Source organism: Asparagus officinalis, chromosome 5, assembly GCF_001876935.1.
Source record: "Asparagus officinalis chromosome 5, Aspof.V1, whole genome shotgun sequence".
In the NCBI taxonomy this organism is placed as follows: Eukaryota; Viridiplantae; Streptophyta; class Magnoliopsida; order Asparagales; family Asparagaceae; genus Asparagus; species Asparagus officinalis.
In genome coordinates, this window is record NC_033798.1 from 102,613,036 (window position 1) to 102,636,217 (window position 23,182).

At 37.4% G+C, this 23,182-nt stretch overlaps 1 protein-coding gene across 6 annotated transcripts in view; it reads left to right on the forward strand.

Annotated features, from left to right (window-relative positions):
- Window positions 1-18,625, forward strand: part of LOC109840445 (uncharacterized protein YacP) — a 44,278-nt gene extending 25,653 nt beyond the window's left edge. Inside the window, exons 8-10 of one of the 6 annotated variants that reach the window (XM_020409098.1) lie at window positions 6,780-6,818; window positions 9,467-9,513; window positions 18,010-18,625. In XM_020409098.1, the coding sequence (XP_020264687.1) occupies window positions 6,780-6,818; window positions 9,467-9,513; window positions 18,010-18,100 (177 nt within the window). In that variant the 3' untranslated portion in view covers window positions 18,101-18,625. The other 5 variants (XM_020409100.1, XM_020409097.1, XM_020409101.1 and 2 more) reach the window with 5 other exon arrangements.

Genomic DNA, 23,182 nt, shown 5'->3' on the forward strand with positions numbered 1-23,182 from the left:
GAGATGTCAGTTTCTATATATGTTTTAATTGGCATTGTGGTATAAATAAGGCTAATTAGCACTTAAATGCCTTACTGTTTCCCCTATTGTGCGCTTATATCCCTTCATTTGTTTTTGGCAGCACTTATGTACCCTTGAAATTTTTAATGTTCGCACTTTAGTAAATTTTGTTATTCAAACTTGAAAATATTCCCCTGAATATTCTCATGTGACACTCATAAGTTAATTTTAACTCGTTTTTCACGCTTAATTTTTGTTGAGTTTACGTTCAAATCTACCCAGATGCTGTTTTAAATAGAATTACGGTAGGTTTAAAATAGAATTACGGTAGTTTTAACAGTATCAACGAACATTAAGGGTTAAACTATTCTAAAACTAGCATGTGAGTGCCACATGAGAATATTTAGATAACATTCTCACGTTTGCATGACTGAAAGTACTCAAGTGTTATTTTTAAAAGCTTAGGGTATACAAGTGCTGCCAAAAGAAAGTCAGGCTATATAAGTGGTTAAGGGCTAATTATTTTCTGGTAATCAAATTAGCTTCTCAATCTTAATATTGTTCTCTCTTTCTAGCAAACTAGTATTTAGACCCGTGTAAAGCACGGTTTCTAAAAGATTTTCTGTAAATATTGAACATGTTATCAAAATAAAGTTTTAGTAAAGAAATAAATTAAATATACTTAATCATGATATTTACTTCCTTGGAATGGGAGGGTTGTGGGTAATTTGAAAAGATGTGGGAGTTAAGGTTGGTTATTTTTGGAGAGAGATCATGGGTTGTGTGAAACGTGGGTTGGTTATTCATTTTAATTGTTCATAAACTTAGGTTACTATTCATTTTAGCTTTCCTATTGTTCTCCTTTAGTAATAAAGAAGTAGATTCCTATGTCTATTCATCCTTCTTATCATTTACCTACTCTTGCTTGCATGTTCCATTGAAGACTAAATCGCTCATTATTTTATGAATTGCTGAATGAGAAGCTTCTTTTCTCAGTTGCTTGTATTTCATTCAGTTTATTTGTGATTTGTTATTGTAGAGAATAGAGAAAACCCTAATAGTTTATTGAGAATAACAAGAGAGATATATAGCCATACAAATAGGGTTAAGGTTAACGGGTAACAACCCATTAACCCAATACCCAATATTTAACTTAACACTCCCCCTCAAGCTGGAGCATAGATGTCTACCATGCCCAGCTTGTCACATATAGTAGAGAACACCTTTGAAGAAGTAGCCTTGGTAAGAATATCAGCAAGTTGTTGTGAGGACGGAGTGAATATGAGAGATACTATCTTCTTCTCTTAAGCATCTCTGACAAAATTGTAGTTAACTTCAATATGTTTTGTCCTCTCATGAAACACAGGATTCTGTGTAATATAAATGGCAGACTGGTTGTCACAATGCATTGGCATGGGTCCAGGCTGAACAAAACCAAGCTCTGTCATAAACTTTCTTAGCCACACCATCTCACAAGCAGTGTGAGCCATTGCTCTATATTCGGCCTCTGCACTAGATCGTGATACTACATCTTGTTTCTTGCTTCTCCAAGTCACAAGATTACCTCCAACAAAAGTACAAAATCCTGAGGTTGACTTTCGGTCTCCCATGTCTCCTGCGTAGCCAGCATCAGAGAAAGCCGAAATGTGAGTATGCCTATGCTTCTTATATAACAATCCTTTGCCATGACAACTCTTGACATATGCCAAAATCTTCAGAGCTGCTGTCCAATGAACCTCTCTAGGTTTGTGCATAAACCTGCTCAATACACCTACTGCAAAAGTAATATCAGGTCTGGTAACTGTTAAATATATTAGCTTCCCAATTAGTCTCCTATATCGTCCAACATCATCTAGGAGAGGTATCATCACGTCACAAATCAACATTTGCCTCCATTGGAGTGCTTGCAGGTTTGCATTCCAAGAGACCTGCTTCTTCTAGTAAATCTAGCACATACTTCCTTTGAGACAACAACAGACCATGTTTTTTATATGCAACTTCAATCCCAAGAAAATACTTTGGCTTTCCCATGTCCTTAGTGATAAAATGACGGTTTAGATACTCCTTAGTCTCAGTTAAGGCAATAGAGTCACTCCCAGTCAGCAGAATATCATCAATATATACGGCTAAAATAACCAAACCAGTTGTTGTGCGTCGAAGAAAGACAAAGTGATCAGACTGATAACGTTGGAAACCAACATTAGAAATAACCTTGCTGAACTTATCAAACCAAGCTCGAGGACTCTGCTTTAACCCATAGATGGCCTTTCTCTGCCTGCAGATAATATTCTCCCCCTGAGCAACATACCCAGGAGGTTGCTCCATATAAACCTCCTCGTCCAAATCACCATAAAGGAAAGCATTCTTCACATCTAGTTGGTGCATCGTCCAATCCATATTAACAGCCAGAGAGAAAAGAATTCTGATGGAGTTGAGACGAGCAACGGGAGAAAAGGTTTCAAAATAGTCGACGCCATATGTCTGGGTATAGCCTTTCGCAACCAGGCGAGCTTTATAACGGTCAACAGACCCATTGGGGCGATATTTTAGGGTATACACCCATCTGCAACCAACCACAGTCGCTCTAGTAGGAAGAGAAACCAAGTCCCAAGTCCCTCTAGAAAGTAGTGCATTCATTTCCTCATCCATGGCCTGCTTCCAAGCTGGTACTAACATAGCTTCCTCATATGACCTAGGTATAGATACAGTGGACAAGGACAAGGCAAACTGACGAAAAGATGGGTTGAGACGGTCATAAGAGACAAAAAGAGATATAGGATATTTCGGGCAAGACCGTTTACCTTTTCGAAGAGCAATAAGGATATCCAAGTCAGAAGGAATAGAGGTCTCAACATGAGATGGACCGACAGCTGGAGATGAAGGTTCAACAGTAGTAGATTCAGGGGCATGTACTTTTGGACGGCGAGAGTATGTCAGTAGAGGCTTCGGTGCAGGAACAACAGGAGCAGGTAATGGAATAGTAGTAGGAGCAGAAGAAGGTAGTGGTACCTGTGGACAGCCAATAGTAGTGGAACCAGACGAAAAATATGAGACATACTCAAAAAAGGTAACATCAGCAGACAAAATATTTCCTGGTAGACGGATGATAACACCTATATCCTTTTTGAGTACGAGAGTATCCAACAAAAACACATTTGATGGATCTAGATGATAACTTATCCAAACCAGCAGTTAAATCCTGAACAAAACACGTAGAACCAAAGACACGCGGAATCACAGAGAATTGTTTTTTATCAGAATAAAGACAATTGAATGGTATTAAACCATCAAGGACAGAGGAAGGCATGCGATTAATCAAATAATTTGCAGTGAGAATAGCATCAGACCACAAATACTTTGGAATATTCATATGTATCATCAGTGTTCTAGCAACATCTAGAATATGCCTATGCTTCCTCTCAGCAACTCCATTTTGTTGTGAAGTGTGAGAGCAAGAAGTCTGATGAATTATGCCATTAAGAGCACAAAATTTTAAAACATCACTTTTCATATATTCCAAAGTATTATCAGTACGAAGAATACGAACAGAAGTAGAGAACTGAGTTTTTATTTCATTATAAAAGAGTTCAATAACGTGCGAGACCTCTGACCTCTCTTTTAACAGATAAAGCCACGTCATGCGAGAGAAATCATCAACAAAGATAATAAAATATCGAAAACCTTGCACAGAGGGAACACGATAAGGACCCCAGACATCGGAATGAACCAACTCAAAAGCAAAACTACTACGTTTATCGACTCGACTCTGAAAAGTAGCACGATGGTGCTTACCCAGTTCACACGACTTACAACTTAAAGAGGAAATAGATGGCTGAACAAAAACTACCGATCTAAGTTTTTGTAGTGAAGGATGACCCAGACGCCAGTGCCACAATAAAGTGGAGTCAGACTGTGATGCAACAAGGCCAGCTTCTGGCACACTGTCGTCCAAATAGTACATACCTCCTTTCTCATGCCCCGAACCAATCTTCATCCTAGTTGCTAGGTCCTGAAAAACACAATAAGATGGAAAGAATGTGACTTTACAATTATTTTCATATTTTGTTTTGTAAACTTGCTAATGGATAATAGGCTAACAGGGAATTTGGGAACATATAACACATCAGTTAGTTTTAAAGAGGAAGTAGCATGAACTACTCCATCACCACGAACTGGAGAAAGAGTACCATCAGCAATGCGGATAGAAGGAAACTTATCAGAAAGATGTAAAGATACAAATAGGGTTAAGGTTAACGGGTAACAACACATTAACCCAATACTCAATACTTAATTTAACATGGTGGATCTGAACTCTAACTACTACCCATGAACAAAAGGTCTATGCTTAGGCAAATGGAAAGTAACGACTCACAAGTGGCAATCTATGGTCACATGAAAGATGCTGAGCTAATCCATTCCTTAGATAATGTCATGCCCGAGGTAATCTAGTACTAACAATTTTGCATATAGCTCTTGACCACAAATAACTATAAGGCACAGATTACACGCTTGATCCATCTCAGAAATATGATTGGTTCTCCCACAATGACCACACTGTCGTGAGCCCTTATCAGATTCACCTTGCCTCCCACCAAAGGAACCACGTCCTCCCCCTGAATCACGGCCACGACCACGACCACGACTGCGGCCTTTGCCTCGATTAGAGAACATGGCAGACTGATCCATCGTAGGTGGAGATGGTGTAGTAGTATTAGAAGTAACACCAGTAGAGACCTGCATGACTCTGGAGAATGTAGCAGTCAGTGAGGGAATTGTATCTCCACCCAATATCTGTCCTCTCACCTGGGACTGTAAATTAGAATTCAATCCAGAAAGAAATTTGGATACTGCCAGATCACGACGATACCCTAATAGCGTCGCTGCATCAGCTACTGCAGGCTGATGCATCTCTAGTTCGTCTATTTGTCCCTTCAATTCAGCAAAGAATTCCGGAACTGACTTATCTCTCTGTTTGAGCGCAAACAATCGTTCATAAATTTTAAATACGCGAGAAACATTCTTCTCGTTCTCGTACATAATCTTTAGGCTGTCCCACATCTCCTTCGCAGTGGTTAAAAACATAACGCTGCTACTGATCTGTGCTTCCATACTGTTGAGAAGTCAAGTCATAACACAATAATCAGATGAGAGCCATGAATTGTAGGTGGGATCTGAGGTTGGTGGTGGAGATGCAAGAAGATGTGGTAGTTTGCTCTGAGCGCCAATGAAGATGCAGAAAGCTTGTGCCCAGAGCAGATAGTTTGCACCATTCAATTTAATAGTAGTCCCCAAGACTACCTTAGGCGCAGAGGTCTCACTAGCAACAATAGAAGTAGTAGTAGAGGAGGAGATGTCCGACATCGAAGTAGTAGTTATTTTTATTTTTGAGCAACAATAGGAGACAAATAGTAGTCAAATAGGCAGATTAGTAGTAGAGATCCGTTTTCGAAACATGAACTAAGAGCAGATCAGGAGCAGGATTAGAGGCAGAGTCGTAGATAGTCATGCCCTCAAGCTGCGTAGGCGAGATCACCTGAGGGAGAGAGCCCTGGCTTTTGTTTGCACAAAGGCTCAATTTTTATATTCTTGTTTCTCTAAGGAAACAAGAATAAAAGTGAAATATCTCAACAACGTGAGATAGACACTCTTCCTCTCATCAGTTCTACGACTGAAATGTCAAGGCTTCCTCTTATCAGTTCTATGACTGAAATGTTAAGGGATACAATCGTCCTCTCATCAGTTCGAAGACTGAGATGTCGAGGGAATAGGCAACACGATGTAGGGGGCACTGTAGCATTGTGACGGCTAGGGTTTCATGCTCTGATACCATGTAGAGAATAGAAAAAACCCTAATAGTTTATTGAGAATAACAAGAGAGATATATATAGCTATACAAATAGGGTTAAGGTTAACGGGTAACAGCCCATTAACCCAATACCCAATATTTAACTTAACAGTTATAATCTCCTATTCCTTGCCATGAACACATTCTCATTTGACATTTTTTTGGCTTATTTTCCCTAGATATTGATGCAATTGCTTATAGCATATACTACATTTCCTAAGCCCTGTGAAAGTATAAATTTATAGCCCAAAACCCTCACCACAACTTCGCACGTTTGATGTTGTGGAAGAGACCATCAACGTGGTATCAATCATCTAAGCAACTTAGGTTCAACTCCCACTAGCTATGAGTTTCAAAAAAGTATTTAAAAAGATATGTTGCTGTGTGAGTCCATGTTTCAACTCGTGAAAAGGATGCTCAACATGGGGGGGCATGCTAGAGTAAAATTACATACCTCAATTCTAGCCACAAATTTGGAGTTTATATGCAGTGGCAGAGACCATAACTGGCCCCAACCTTATGACCATCAATTTGAGAGTGTGTGATGAATCTGATGATAGTGTTTGTGTTCAAGTTGGACATATTTATTTTGTTTATTATTATTTTTTTTTCATTTACCTGAGCTGTCTGCTTGCTGTTAGTTCAGGTTGTGCTGCTTTCTGCCAGTGCAATTCCTACATTTCTTTTGTCTCTACTCTTATATCATGGAATTTTTATCTTCTTCTTCCGACTTTTGGAAATGTTTTAACTCATTATAAATTAGTGCACTTTAACTATCATGTAAAAGCAATTACTGTCAACCTTACATGACCTCATTTTTAATTCAAGTTTGACATCCAAATGAGTTCATAATCTTGTTATTAGGGTGCCATTTTGTATCGAAGGACAGTAGAACCATATTTTTTGACAAGTTTTCCCTTGACTTGTTTTCTAGGGAGCATTTGTTTGGAGTTGTAAAGCATTGGTGTCTGAGGTGAGACTGTTGACCTTTGTTTCTTCTAACTGAATATTTATCTGAATTCTTAAATTATGGTGGCATTAATTTTTGTCTCTTTGACTGCTAAGGTTATTTACAGTAGCTAGATACATTAATTTAAAGTGCTTTGCTTATTTAAGATACATTTGTTAAGTAAATTCATTACAAGCTAACTGTTGGAAATTTTCCTTATCATCTATTTATTGTCACTTGACTTGTTTCTTCCTCTGCTTTCATTAAATTTATTTCAATTCTCACTATGATGGTGAAATTTAAGTCCAAAAAGAATTTGAAGTTGTCATATAGCTTCAAAAGACTATTTCTTCAATTGTATAATCTTTTGCCCCGTAATGGCTTGGTATATAGTGTTCTCATAAAATAACAGTTTATATCTTTTTCCCTATGTTGGGGTATGAGTATATTCAGCTTCGCGTAAAACAATGTTCTTGTCCTAGCTCTGAATTCACAGATGGTGAATTAAGGTGAGTAGCACATAATGTTCACATAAGAACAAAGTTTTGCTTAAATAATAGTTTCCGTTTTCATGTCTTATGTAATCAAACTCGGTATTAGAGTGGATAACTGAAGAGAGAAGTTAGCCACGTATCCTTCATATCTCTCTATGAAGAGAATATTCCAACCTGTATTGACTAGTGGAACTATGTGGAGCGTTATTATTTTCTTATGATCGAGTCCAACAGATAGGCCTATGTTAACTGCTCTGTAGTTAAGAATGACCCTGTAGGAGTACCTAAATGCATGAGCTCCTTGGCGAGACATCAGTAAGTCTTACAGATTCACCACATTGACATATAACTTGTAGCATGCTAGGAGTAGAAATTTAGTTGCAATTTGGTATGTTGCTGTTAGCAACAATGTCAGAAGCATGCTGACTGCATATTGTGGTTTGAGAAAGAATTAACCTTTTACCGGATAACAATAGTTCAGTGCCCGGGAACTAATGCAAGAAATGTTGCAGCTCTTCAAAATATTGTCTTCGAAAATGAAATTATCTATAAAAACATAGAGTCCAAGAATAGAGGAGAGTGATGATGCCCAGTCAACTGGTTCATGTTGGTAAACATGTACCAGTATCCTTGAAGAAAGAAATCTGACACGCTTTATGTTATTTTCAAATCCACCACTTTCATTTAAGTTATTTACTTAGTCTCTCAATACTGTTTAAACAACCAAAGAATTTGCCATATTTACCGAAGTGTGCTGTTGCATATTTTTTTAGTCGGAGTTGATATTTTCATTTGGCTTCATATTGCTTAAACATATGATGATCTATGCCACATCCCAACATGTTGGTGTGAAATCAACAAAAATATAATCTGTTAGCTAAATTCAGTAAACATAATCAAAGAATTATTACTAAATAGATGATAGAATCATAGAACTGGACTAAATAGTATATAAGCACTCTAAAATAGGAATCTTGTAAATCAAACAATAAAGAAGTAGAATCATGAAAGTAGGCCAATGACTTTCAGATACTGTTATACAGGAAAGAGAAAAAGATGATGACCCCCCTAAAAATTATACAAATAGTGTAATCTTTTTAGAGCTTTGATAAAAATACATTTACATCTCAAGCTTCCAGAACTTATTGAAGTTTCGCTGGAACTTAAAAACATGATCACATAAGCCTGTTCTCTTTTACTTTTCTATTCTATCATCACAGATTTACCTTCTATTCTCTAGTTAAAAGTCATGTAAGTGGCATATCTATTTAGAATTAAATGTCACTTCAACCGTTCTATTGCAAAGTTTAGCTAAAACCAAATATAAATGTTATCGGTTGTAAACTCTTTTTAGTCAATTGTTGCTGATATTTCTAGAACTTTCATGTGGAGACATGATACCAAAACCTGATATTTGTGATTCTCGACTGCCGATACCAACAGACACTGATGGTATAGAAGCATCCTAATAAGTAGTACGAAAGCAGTATTTCAAAGTATTATCTGAAACAAGTATGAGGTGTTGTTTGAGCTCATATGTAGCCTTATGCAACCATAAGCACCTTCCCTTCCGTAACTGTAAAATGAACGTTTGAATTCCAGAAGAAAATTCTTTTTAATTAATCAATTTTGTCCATTAACAACCCAGGAAAAAAAATAATATACAATTATAAAGAAGTTTGAGATATTTGCAAGAAATGCCCTAGAAGAGGATAAGACCCTTCCAACAAGCAATTCATCTCTTAATCTTGTCAATTTATGGCTGCCAATCCTGTTTATTGAGCCCCACTAACTTATAGAGAGGTACAAAGATTATAAGTAAAAACACTCCTTACATTGAAACATTATACATGACAGTTACGAAGTAAGTTATCATAAATAGACTTCACATTCAAATATGACCAATATATTGATCTGTTTTTTTTTTTTAAATTTTTGTAGTAGCCTCTTCTGCTTCCTGGTTCTTTCCATAGGGAATTTGTAGTATATTAAAGAGTTCTTTCTCACTCATTTAATATCAATTAAATTGTGGATAAGAGCTATCTTATTGCTTCCCTTGGAAGCAAATGCTATTTTCATTTTACATTAGTTTCAGTAATTCTCATATAACTGTTCATAATAAGATATGTTGATCTCTCTAGAATCATTTCACATTATAATAATCTGAATACCTTGTAGATAAAGGCTTCGCAAAAGGAATTTGATCAAATACTTGCTGAGCACAGGTATGATCCTAGCTTAATATTTGCAACATTTCAATACACTACTTTAGCAGGTATGAAAACAGTTGCACGCTAGAAAATGTACCATGTTTGCAATGACCAATGATTATGCTGTGCAACCCTGACATCATAAATCAATTTTCACTGCATGACTAGATTATGGCTTATATATCTTACAAGTATAGAAAAAATCATGACAAATATGCTTCTTTTACCATGTAATCAGGTCAATGTTTGGTATTAGGGACCTAACCTGTAACCACCATGGGTTTCATCTTTATAAAACTACACAATCTGCTGACTAGGCCAAGTGTATCTTTAATTACTGTAGTGGTGCATTTATTCTTCATTTCTTGGCCTCTATGTTGGTGACTGTGCTCTATTTATTGCATACAAAACTCAATGTTTAGAATGAGGACTTTAAATTGTCCCTTTGTTGTGCTAATATTAATAGGTATAACTACCTTCTCCTTGAGCATGTATGTCCGTACCCCTTGTCATCTTTTACTTTGAGCAACTTACGAAATATTAAGGTCATTCTTACCACGTTGGGATTTTTCCATGAAAAATAGCTTAGAAAATGTAAACGTAAATTAGCCGGGCACCTGCTGGCAATGCACTGGCTAGTCGGAGTGGCCAACAATGTTCGGCCATCGCGTTGTTGCCTCATCACTCCGTCAATTGTCCTGGTTTGTTCGTTCTTGCTGTATATACATATTTCTACATTTCTAACACAACGATACATATTTTATTTGCATAAACCTAACTAAAATACAAAACCCTGATTTTTTCCCACATGATTTTCGATACTAAGAAACAACTGATAGATTGATAGATAATCTTTAAACAATCAGAAATAGTAAAGATGGAATCAATGGCTAGAAGAGTAGGAAATGACACCTACCCTTTTTGTTTAGTCATCGCATGCAAAGAACTGTTGGTGCTAATCATAAAAAAAATTCCTTTTGCCGCTGTGCTTCTCACCGTGGGTTTTCAGATGCTCTGCAATCTCTTCAATCCCTTCCTTCATAGTCAAACCCCCCCAACCTCTTATCTCACGTACATGAATGGTGGAGGTTTGTGGATTACGGTTTTAGTGGATGGGATATGAGGGGTTTGTTTTGTGAATAGGAGGGGCGTGGGTGCTTGCCAAACTTGGATGGAGGGGTTTTTGGTGTGATGACTGGCTTGGGCATCATGGGGGGAGGAGGCGGCAGCAATCAAGCAGGAGAGAGGTACATAAGGTTTTTGAGGGACAGGGGATAGGGTTTATCTCTGTTTATAGGTATTCTATCATAGTAGGTTCTTGTGTATAAGAGATTAACATGGACTTTTATGCAAAATGATCATGCCTTATATTTGACTGTAGCCTTCAGGTGGTAACGCTCTAGTTGGTTCGGATTTTCAATAGTGGAGGAAAGGAATATTTTTAGGCACACATAAGTTACATATTTATGTAGTCCAAGGTTTTAAATATCGGTTATCGGGAATTTATCGGACGACCAAAATTCTTATCGGATAGCGGAAATCGGGGATATATCGGGGATAAGTAGTATTTATCGGAGTGATATACTAGATGGTGTATATATATAATATAATAACTAAAAAATATAATCTAACCATGCTTAATGAAATATAAACATACCAAAATGTAAATCATCATGTTTAGAATCACTAACCAATTGTAGAAAGCAAAACTTACATCTTGACCGCACCATGAAACCATTCGATTGCATAGCCTTACTTATCGGCCGATAATCCCGATAAAAAAACCTTATCGGCCGATAAGTACCGATAACGCCGATAACTCCCCGATAACTTGCCAAAAACGATAACCGATTAAAAATCCAAGTTATCCTATCGGAGAGCTCCTAAATCCGATAACTCGGCCGATAATATCGGTTATCGGCCGATATTTAAAACAGTGATGTAGTCACATCAACTCTTTATGCTTTAACGTTGAGGTGGACTTGTGTGCAAATTGCACACAACTTATGGTTGTAGCTGCTGAATTTAAAGAGTAGGAAGAGATTAGGATGTAGCATTTAATTAGGGTAGGATTCAGAGTAGAATATAAGGTTTTAAAGTAATTATCCTATTTGGGCTAGGATTTGGACTAGCAAGTAATTAGAAATCTTGTGAGGGGTTTTGTGTAATTATGCACATCAAGAAATAAGCTGAACTCCAGGTTGGATTTGGAGTTTATGCATGCATATTTAGAGTTTGCATAAAGTTCATATGATACTAGCTTTTTTATGCAATTATAGAGGGACTTTTATGCAAATTGACTTGCATTATCAAGTTGTTGCCGGACTCAAATATGAGTTCCTTAGTGGCACGGGTTTCCAGGAAACACATTACGTCAAGTTTGTGGGATTTCTAGTATTTGTGGGATTTCTAGTATATGAGGTTTTAACTTTAATTAGATAAATAATTTAAAATATTATTAGGATTATGGTAATGTTAAAGTCTTTAACCATTACACCAAAATTACAAAGTTGTGGTGAGGGTTAGGGTTAATAGTTTTATATTCTTGCGTGCCTCTGCAGGTTAGGCGCTTTGCCAAAACCTTAACTCACACAACAGTGTCAATTTTTAGAAAATCCATTTTAATTCAAGGCTGTTAGGATTTGCACGTAGATTGCTCTGATACCATGTTAGTGTGACACCCCACTTTAGTCTTACATGGAGTAGTGTGAAAAAATGTTAGTGGCTTAAATAGAGAAGCCCAAGACCTAAGAACTAGTGCTAGCATTTTGACAGTGAACTTTAGCCAACATTGAGTTGTTCTCGGTGGGTCCCATGACTTGCACGCGCCAACGAGTCTAGGGTGCGACAAATGATATCAGAACAGTTGCCAGCCGGAAGTGTGAAACTAAGTGCTATACGGGGCTAACTGCTACACCGTATGGATGCGGTGGGAGCCACCTCTAGAGCTCGTAGGAGCTACGGGTCCCATGACTTGCACGCGCCAACGAGTCTAGGGTGCGACAAATGATATCAGAACAGTTGCCAGCCGGAAGTGTGAAACTAAGTGCTATACGGGGCTAACTGCTACACCGTATGGATGCGGTGGGAGCCACCTCTAGAGCTCGTAGGAGCTACCTCTAGAGTCCACATCGTCTGACAGTGATACTGGGATGTGCTAATTGTTATGTCGTGACGACGAGAACGTCGTCTTTACAAAGTGGGGTGATTGTGACACCCTCACTTTAGTCCTACATGGACTAATGTGAAGAAATGTTAGTGGCTTAAATAGATAAGCTCAAGAATCAAGAACAACTAGTGCTAACGTGTTGGCAGTTGACTTTAGCTAACATTGAGTTGCTCTCGGTGGGGTCCCACGGCTTGCATACGTCAATTGGCCCAGGGCGTGACAGTTAGAAAGACACTAACCATTATACCAAAACTCGAAAGTTGTGTTAAGAGTTAAGGGTTATAATTTTATATTCTTACAATTAAATATTCACAGATAACTTCTTTTGAAATTAGAAGATAGGATTCATATTAGAATTAGAATTTAGTATTTAAATTAATAAGAGATACTATTGGACCTTCTTATTAAATTGTACACACTAGCACTCATGAGCCTTTTGTTCGGATCAAGATGCAAGCCTAGAAGGGAGTTAAATAGGATTGCTATTCTTTTTCAAAACTTAAAACAAATATTAAATATCACAGATATTGCAACAGAAATGAACAAAAGTTAGAGAGCAACCGTAAACCAATCACAGAAACAAGGATTTTACAATGGTTCGCATTGAAATTCTACATCCACTCTTCCTCTTTGCTAGGAGGGGCTTCCACACTATGCAAAGATTTTTCCTAGCTCCACACTAGTAACTCTCTTCCTCAATTCACATTGCTAGATTTGAGAGAATCCTTTGGTATATTAAAATGAAAAGCATGTCCTAAAGATGACAATTTCGCAAATTTATCCTTCTTATGGTTATGTCCTATCGTGATTGTAAAGTCGTTCTAAGAAGTAAATACAAGTAAAAATAAACAAAAGTATTTAAAGGTATGTGATCTAATAGTGTCCCATGACCTCAACGAAAACAATATAGCAGTGCCAGTGCCAATGTTCTTGGACATGACAGATTGTCATGCTCAATCAAATTAAATATACCATTGACTTTAAGAGAATAGTGAGATTATTTCTTGTTAACTTAGGAGAATTAGCTTTTTGCATCCCAAATTAGGGGAAAAAGTTGTTGAATATAGAAGCACATTTTGGGAAGAAATTTAGAAGGATGGATCATTTTTTCGTGAGGGAAATAATGTAGCAAAATGATTATAGAAACTTTTGACATTGATTTCGAGTAATAATGTCATATATAACCCAAATGCAACTTTTCCATTTTTGGTTTGTTATAAGTACCTAATTCTTTAACGGCGATACCTATTTAAGATAGCAAATACGAACTTATTCGATATCCTAAGACCACTATAATTAATGTGCATTCTATCAAATAGTTTATTTTAGACCATTTGAAAATAACAAACTTTAGAGATGCAGGACAAGACGCAGGAGGATACGAATGCAAAGAAGGCAAGCAATAATACGGATGAAGATCCCTAAAGTGAGCTATGTCCATGCACTAGTTGCAAATACAAACTAATCAGCGAATAACTAAAGGTGTTGTGCAATTTTAAAATGAAAATAGCGATGAATTATGTAAATGATTATAGAAATATCAATACTTAATGTAATTATAAATTTCCTACAACCCTAAAGAGATTGCAAGATTAACAGTAAGAAATTGACGCCCTGTTTAGAACTAACACCCAAATCGTCAAAGATGCAAATAAGGATTGAATTGAAAGGCTCTATTGCAAACTTGGTGAACTAAACTAACACCCAAATCGTCAAAAGATCAAATAAGGATTGAGTTGTAAGGCTCTATTGCAAACTTGGTGAACTAATCCATGAAATTGAAGAACGAACCAGCCCTCAACTACTTCGATTTGGATTTATCATACACCTGTAAGCAAAGAGACAATTAATCCACCAAGTTATCAAACTTAGATCTGAAATTAAACTCTCAATTAAATCTGCCCATCAAGATTAGGGGCTTCGAGAACTCTGTTGGAGATATTGTTCACGTGAATAGTAGTCGGAGGACTTGGCTAGTAGTCAGAGCCAGCGTTGAAGAGGATGGAAGAAGGATTGCATAGACAGTAGTCGGAGCATTGTACCGAACAATAGCCGGGTTTACATGTTACATGAACAGTGGGCAAGGCTAGGTCTGAATTTTGCTAGGATTTTGTTTGAGTGAAGGGTTGGATATGAGTTGAGGGTATAATGAGAGGTTGAGATAAAATCAGAACAATTAAATAAAATGGGATTCACACGCTCATAGCAATTCATATGCTAGCTTGAAATCTCAGAATTATCATATCAAATAGTTTGCCTTTCACTGAGGTCTTACACCATTATTTATAACCATAAACAAAATCAAACCAAATTCCTAAATTACGCTCAAATCTTAGCAAAAATAGAAACTAATATAAAATCCTATCAATTAAAATCTCTGAGATTATGATGAATATATCCATAATCAATCAATATCCTCCAAATTCAATCGCGTGTTTCTTTCTCTTGGAATATAATCTCCATAGATTTCCATCAACTCTCCCCGGCTTCGAAGCATTCGCCTCTAGTGAATGACGACGATGATAAGCGTACAGTGCATTCGAGATGAGCTTCTCAGTCCGTAGCCAAGTGCAGTCTGAATCAGGTCGCCCACGCTAATGGACTAGATATCTCTGTAAACCGCCATCTATTGTTGAAATTATCTCATCTTGCAAAATATCCTCGATCTCCTCTGATGAATGTCTCCTCGGTTGTATAGGTGGTGGAGCTGGAATCTGCTGTGGTACTGCAGAAGCTAAAGGTGTAAGATTTGGGATTGTTGTCGGGTAGTCCACAAGCGCATGATAAGGAGTCAAATTCTCGATGTTGAAAACCGGGCTGATGTCCGTAGGATGTCCAACTCGTATGCATTCGAACTAATCTTCCTTAGAACTCGAAATAGACCTGTACGTCCGGCATAAAGCTTCACCGCTGCTCCCCTAGTTGATAGGAATCCATGGAGTGTATATTCTAGGAGAGTGATTGTATTTAGAGGATACTGATTGATTCTGGATGTATTCTTCATGTTCTCAGAGATTATAATTGATAGGGTTTTATATTAGTTTCTACTTTTGCTAAGATTTGAGCGTGAATTAGGTATTTAGTTTGATTTTGTTTGTGGTTATAAATAATGATGTGATGCTTTAGTGAAAGACAGACTATTTAATATAATAATTCTGAGATTTTAAGTTGGCGTGTGAATTGCTATGAGGATGTGAAACTTATTTTATTTAATTGCTTTGATTAAATCTCAGCCTCTCATTATACCCTCAACTCATATCCACTTCTCCACTAAAACAAAATCCTACCCCAATTAAGACCTAACCTCGCCATCACTGTTCATGTGAACAGTACCCCAACTACTGTTCAGTCTAGTGCTCCGACTACTGTCCACGCGATCGTTCTTCAACGCCAACTCCTACAACTATTCATGTCCTGCTCCGACTACTGTTCACGTGATTAATATCTCCCACAGAGTTCTGGAAGCCCCTAATCTTGCTGGATAAATTTAATTGAGAGTTTAATTTCAGATCTAAGTTTGATTGCTTGGTGGATTAATTGTCTCTTTGCTTACATGTGTGTGGTAAATTCAAATCCAAGTAGTTGAGGGTTGGTTGGTTCTTCAATTTCGTGGATTAGTTTAATATGTTTGCAATAGGGCCTTTCAACTCAGTTCTTATTCGAACTTTGACGATTTGTGTGTTAGTTCCTTACACCCTCAGGTGAATTCTGAACAGGGCGTTGATTTCTTATTGTTAATATTACAATATCTTTAGAGTTGTAGGGAATTTATAATCACATTGAGTATTGATATTTCTGTGATCCATTGTATGATTCATCACCATTTTCAGTTTATAATTGCACTACATCTTTAGTTATTCGCTGATTAGTTTGCATTTGCATCTAGTGCATGCACATAGCTTACTTTAGGAATCTTCATCCGTGTGATTGTTTGCCTTCTTTGCATTCATGTCCTCCCGTGTTCTGCCCTGCATCTTATTTGGTATCAGAGCTAAAAAGATTCACCATTGTAGCTTCGGCATTGGCGATGCAGCAATTCAAAGTCCATCAGATTTAGTTTCAATTAGGATTTTATGATTTTATTTGATTTTATCCTTTCCTTTAGTTAGGATCTTATCTGATGTTATCTTCTTTTAGTTAGGATGTTATTTGATGTTATCTCTTCTTTAGTTAGGATTTTATTTATCTTCTTAGTTTTTTTATAAATAAGATTGTACTGTTTCATTTGAGGAAGGGGAGAAGAATATTTGTGAGAAATCTGCATGTGAATTACATCTGGTATTGGGCATGTGAGGTGCTGGCATGTGAGTGCCCAGGTGTAGACCTATATTTGTGTCTTTTCCTTTTCTTAAATAATGAGTGCAATCTTATTATTTGTATTTTTGTTTTATTTGATCCAAATAAGTTCTATCAAGAATCTCCTTGTTGTCGTTCCTCATCATTTGATACCAGAGCAGAAAAGATTCGCCTTTGTAGCTTCGACATTGATGATGCAGCGATTGAAAGTTCATCAATGCTATGCAATTTTAAATTCAAGGGCGAATTCTTCAAGAGGGGGAGATGTGATGCAGGATAAATTTAGGTCTGAAAGAAGATGTCATGAAGATTTGATCAGATTTAGTTCAATTAGGATCTTATGATTTTATTTGATTTTATCCTTTCATTCGATTAGGATCTTATCTGATGTTATCTTCTTTTAGTTAGGATATTATTTGATGTTATCTCTTCTTTATTAAGGATTTTATTTAACTTCATAGTTTTTCTACAAATAAGATTGTATCTTTTTCATTTAAGGAAGGAGAGAATAATATTTGTGAGAAATCTGCATTGAAATGCATGTGGTATTAGACATGTGAGGTGCCGGGTGTAAGGCCCATATTTGTATCTTTTCCTATTCTTAAATGATGAGTGCAATTTTATTATTTGTATTTTCGTTTTCTTGATCCAAATAAGTTTTATCAAGAATCTCCTCCTTGTCATTCCTCATTGCCCTTTACCCATGGTTATTCTGTTGTAACTTGTAAGAATTGAGATTTCTAGGAAATTTTAGTGGCAATGTGGGGTTCTATGGTTGATTCGAAGAAAAACCAACTTTGTAAGTTTAAGGATAAATTGAAAATATAATACAGTTTATGTAAATTGACCCTATTTGTTAATGGGACGTACTTGTTCTTTCTTCCCTGACAAAACAGGAATCTAATAGCTTAGAGAGCAAACTAGATGATTGCTTGTACGAACACGATTATCTTATCATCAGAATGTTTTGAAAATTTTGAAAATTTTCACCGACATCATTGAGTTCTCTATTATTTTTTATAGTTTTTCTTTTTCCAAACCGGCAGGCCGACATCCATGCAAGGAAAATTGCTTCAGCACAATCTAGGCCCTGAAGTTGTTGTCGCTTTAAAAGATCTTAAGAAAAAACTTTCTTAAGAAAAACCTAGCCGAAGTCGGTGATTTAAGTTTCCGCTGTAAATGATTCGCGGAAGCTACATTGCCGTTAGATGAGAAGTAGAACAGAAAACACCAAATTTACAATGTACAGCTGAGTGAAAGTAGGTGAGACAAAAATGAAATGGAGACCACAATACATGCAAGGAGTAACTGTAGTCGGAGTTCAGAGGCGCTTTTACTTGTGCTTCAAACTTATTTTATTGGTTGACGAACTATATGCACTACTACTTTTTGACCAGAGCAAATGAAATGCAAAGACACAGGTAATTCACCTTTGCTTGTGGCAACTTTGCCTTTTAATTTTCCATTATTTGTATAATTGGTCAGAAAAAATAACATTACTGGACTTGTTTGCATTGGTGTTTTTATATTGGTGTTACTCCCAGCTTCAAACATGGTGATTATGATATTGTCATATATCTGTGACAATAACTGTTACTGATTGGAATTCAGATATGTAAATTGGAAAATTTATTATTATTATTATTATGTTTTTGTGTGATATTTTCTCTGTCACCAACCATTCGGAGGAAGCAACTTGAGTCGTGAAATTTCTTTTCTGCAATCAATCGATGGAGTATATAAAGGTAACACTAATTTTTCTTACAGGATTTCTGTGTGCTGAAATTGGCTTTTTTTTTAATAAAAAAAAATACTAAATTTTACCTGTAGGGAATGACTCCTATAATTGCAAAAGAAATTATTTCTGTTAGATTTGTTTAACAGCTGATAGTCATGTAACGAAAGCGTTATATATAGAATAAATACATGATATGTTTTGGTCGTGAAGGCCCAAATTACACAGGTAAATGAGTACTAGCTGGAGCTATTATCAAATGTTAAACCACTTTCAAAATTACTAAAGGACCATTTCCAGGTACCTAAGCTCTTGCTTTGTATATCGAGGTTGTCTTTGTGTCTCGGAACAGGTTTTTGACTTTGCTGAAGTTTGATGGTGTATTTGGTTTTGAGTAAAAATCTTGGGAGCACCCACTTTGAGAAAATACATTTTGCTATTATTAATACCAACTTTCTCACTACTTTCCCAAATTTGTATGTCAAATATGGAGGATTGCGAGAAAAGTTTTAATTATATTAGCAGACTACATGGAGTGCTTTAAGGATTTTTCCTCGCAACCATATAGTCCAAGAGGTGTCATCAGACTTCAGCAGATTCAAATGCCCGTTTTGCAACACGAAATGACAATTTTCTTAAAAGGACCAATTTAATTAGTTATTTAGCGAACTAGACCAATTTGGTATAGGCTAAAATACCAAATTTATATTTTTATACGAACCATTTTGCTAGTTTGTTATTTTTAAAAACTCCGGTGACGATAAGGTATTTAATTTCGTCATTTTTGTCAATAAGACTATTTTCTCAATATTGTGGTGAGAAAATTTGTTTTTAACCTCCTTATCTCCCAAATTTATTAAATTTATACCCAAAATTTTCAAAAAAAAAAAATCATCCCCTCCCTCTTCCCCTCCTCCTCGTCCTCCTCCCCCATTCCCCTCTCCCTCCAGCGCACCATCGTCCTCCTCCTCCTCTCCTTTGTCCCCATCTCCCTCCTCTGGGTCAACCTTGGCCTCCTCATGCTCCTCCTCGGCCAGGACCCCTCCTCCTCCTCATGCTCCTCTGGGTCAACCTCGGCCCCCTCATGCTCCTTCGTCCCTCTTCTCAACATGGCCGTCTTCCTCCTCCCCTACCTAAGGTTGATGGGGGCGTGCGAGCTGACCAAGAAAAGCTCGGTGAGACAGAGGACCGATGAGGGCGGTAGGGGACTAGACGAGGGCGGTGGAGGAGGAGGTAAGGGTGGGGAGAGGGATGTAGTTGAAGGGGGAAGGGGAGGCGGAGGAGGGGAGGAAAGGGGAATGGTAGAGGAGGAGGAGGACGAGGACGTCGTCGACGACGAGGAGGAGGAGGAGGAGGGGGAGAGGGAAGAGATAAATTATTATTTTTTGACTATTTTGGGTATATATTTAATAATTTCGGGAGGTAGTGGGGTTAAAACAAAATTTTTTGCCGGAATATTGAGAAAATGGTCTTATTGACAAAAGAACGAGTTTTAATGTCTTATTGTCGCCGGAGTTTTTAAGAATACCAATCTGACAAACACGTTCGTATAAATATACTAATTTGTTATTTTAGCCATTTGGTATATGTAGCAAGGACCAATTTAATTACTTAAATCTCATTCGCGAAAAGTGAAGGATCGCGAGTCTCTACTAACCTGACATGTATTCTAATAATCCACACACATCACCGGTATTTGTACCATAGATTACACGGCCGACGTTATCATTATATCATGGTCTTGTCATCATTTACGACAATATATCATGATGCCTAGCATATATCAGTAAGTGAAGTCTGATATAAACAACTAGCACACAGGTATCCCATCGCATGTCACGTTTATCATTGTGGCATTGACATATAAATAATTTTAGAACTACCGACAACTAGCAAAAATAGAAACATTTGCACGTTTCACGGATCTGCCATATTTATATGACCATAAGAAAGCTAATAGAATAGATATATCAGAAATAAAAATAATCAATTAACGAAATCACGTAAAAAAAAATCCAACACGTAAAATTGTTGAGCGCTGCGGAAGCCAAACAATCAAACCAACGTGCTGCGAGAAATCAAATCAAACGAACGTCGAGAGAAGGCCAAACAAACCAAATCAATGCCACAAACACAAACAACCAATTTTAACGTGGTTTGGCAAGTTACCTACGTTCACGGGGCAAGAAGAGAATATGATTTTTCACTATAGAGAAGAAGAGTATAAACTGATATTACAAATCACTCAAACTCACCAATTAATCTCACCAACAAATCTCTAATTCTCTCCAAACAAAACCCTATTCAATAGCTCAGAAAATACATATTTTCTGTGCTCCAAATATCCCTAATTTTCTTCTCTATTCTCTCTTCCAATTGTTCTATATATATGGAAATCCTAAAATCGTAAACATACTAGGAATTCTAAAACAAAAAAAACAAAACAGATTAGGAATCCTAATAACCTGTTACCAAAACAGATTTGGAGTCATGTTACCAAAACAGATTAGGAATCGCAATAACCTGTTACCAAAACAAATTAGGAAATATATTAGGAACCCGCTATCCAACAATTCTCCACATTGGCGAAATTTTTTCAAAACTGAGCCGACACCAATACCAACCAAACGTCTCACTTGTTGCGTCCATTACGAAGTGGAACAAATCCATGACAACAGACTCAATCCACAACAAGTCGAGAATCCAAACGAGAATGCGAACAAACTCCAAATATCGGTATCAACTCACCAATCTAGATGCATCATAAATGACTGCCTACGTATCCTCTTACCCAAGGAATCAAGCATTCACGTAGTTCACCCAAACGGCCTCCAAAGGCCCTCAATCAAATAGAAAGTTTGTAACTCTTCACCAATATCACCAACGGATCTGCAACTGATAGCGCTCCTAATGGCCCCAAGCTGAAATAAATCAAATACCTTCACCTGAGGTGAACCAATGGCCGTATCCAAAACATGTCCACCAGCTGCACTCGAATCCAAAACCAACTCAGCATATGCATCCAAATCCAAATGATCTGCAAACAGTGTCACCTCAGCTAGAATCCCAAACGATGCAGTATGATCTGGAGTATGTGGAGTAATCTCCACCCAATGTGAAGTAGCATCACCCTCTACTCGCTGCGATATCCCAATGATCTGATCAATACTTTCCACCTGCCGAGAATCAAATGTGACATACCTGCTCAGAACAAAATCAAAAGCTCCTAACTGATAGTCAAACGAATTTCTGAATCCGAAACGTGCAATCAAATCAAATCTCACATCCTCGATATGACCAAATGCTGGGCAACCAAATATCCGAAACAACCCAAAATCTGAAGCAGCTTCACCAGATCTAAAATCTCCACATGCAGCAGTCGGCAATCTATGACCACGATAACCAAAATATGTCGAAGCTCCAAAACCAAAACCAATGCTCGATAACCAACGCCGACCCCCCTCTAGTAAGGAACGACCCATCAAAACTGTCATCTCATCTCGTCGTCCCAATGTCTCCACATCAATGAAGTGTCTCAAACTACCATGAGCTCGGCACAAATGCAAGAAAGAACCCCTACCAAAGCTAGAACGATGGGTTACCTTTCTGCCAATATAGTTCTTTCAATTGTTGTTGACTTCTAGAACTTCACACCAACGGGACCTGGTTGCAACCCACCAATGCCTAGAACAATCCCTAAATGTGAAAACCAAATACCGATTACCTCCTAATAATGCCGCATTAGAAGGCTCCCAAATGCTTGACTGAACACCACCTAAAAGACCCCTCGATCGATGGATAGAAGTGCCAAACTCCACCTCGGTCTTCTTACTCATACCAATGTGCTCAAAGGACTTCAATTTGCAGGTCAAAGCACTTCTTAACAAATCATGCACGACATAACCAATCAAATAATCCAGCCTCAACAAATGCCACAGTCTAGCCAAATCCAAAGAAGTCGTCAGCTCTCTATCAAACACCATGCTCCTAATAAAATAATATAAATTATTCCTCTTGACGCCCTTCATCACAATCATGGACCTCAATGTGACCTTCAAACGTGAATCGACTAAGGTCACCCTATAGCCTGCTACCTCCAAAACTCCAAGTGAAATGATGTTCTTCTTCAATTGAGGAACGAACCTCACTCCAACCAACTCCCAAATTACTCCGTCACTCATCCTAATCCGAATAGTACTGATACCACCAATAGGATATTCATGATCATTAACCATCAGCAAGACCTCCCCTCTTTCCAACTCCTGAAAACTGAAGAACCAATCCCTCCTAGGACAAATATGGTAAGAAGCACCCGAATTCAACATCCACTCTGTAGAGTCGGCAACACAAACTGATGGTAGTGCAGATAACGAGTAGCCCGAAGAATCCGAATCTGAATTATTACCACTAGCCTTGACAACATTCACCTCTGAAGCTTGAATAGCTTTCCCTTTATTCTTCCCGGTTCGATCAACCAACTTTGA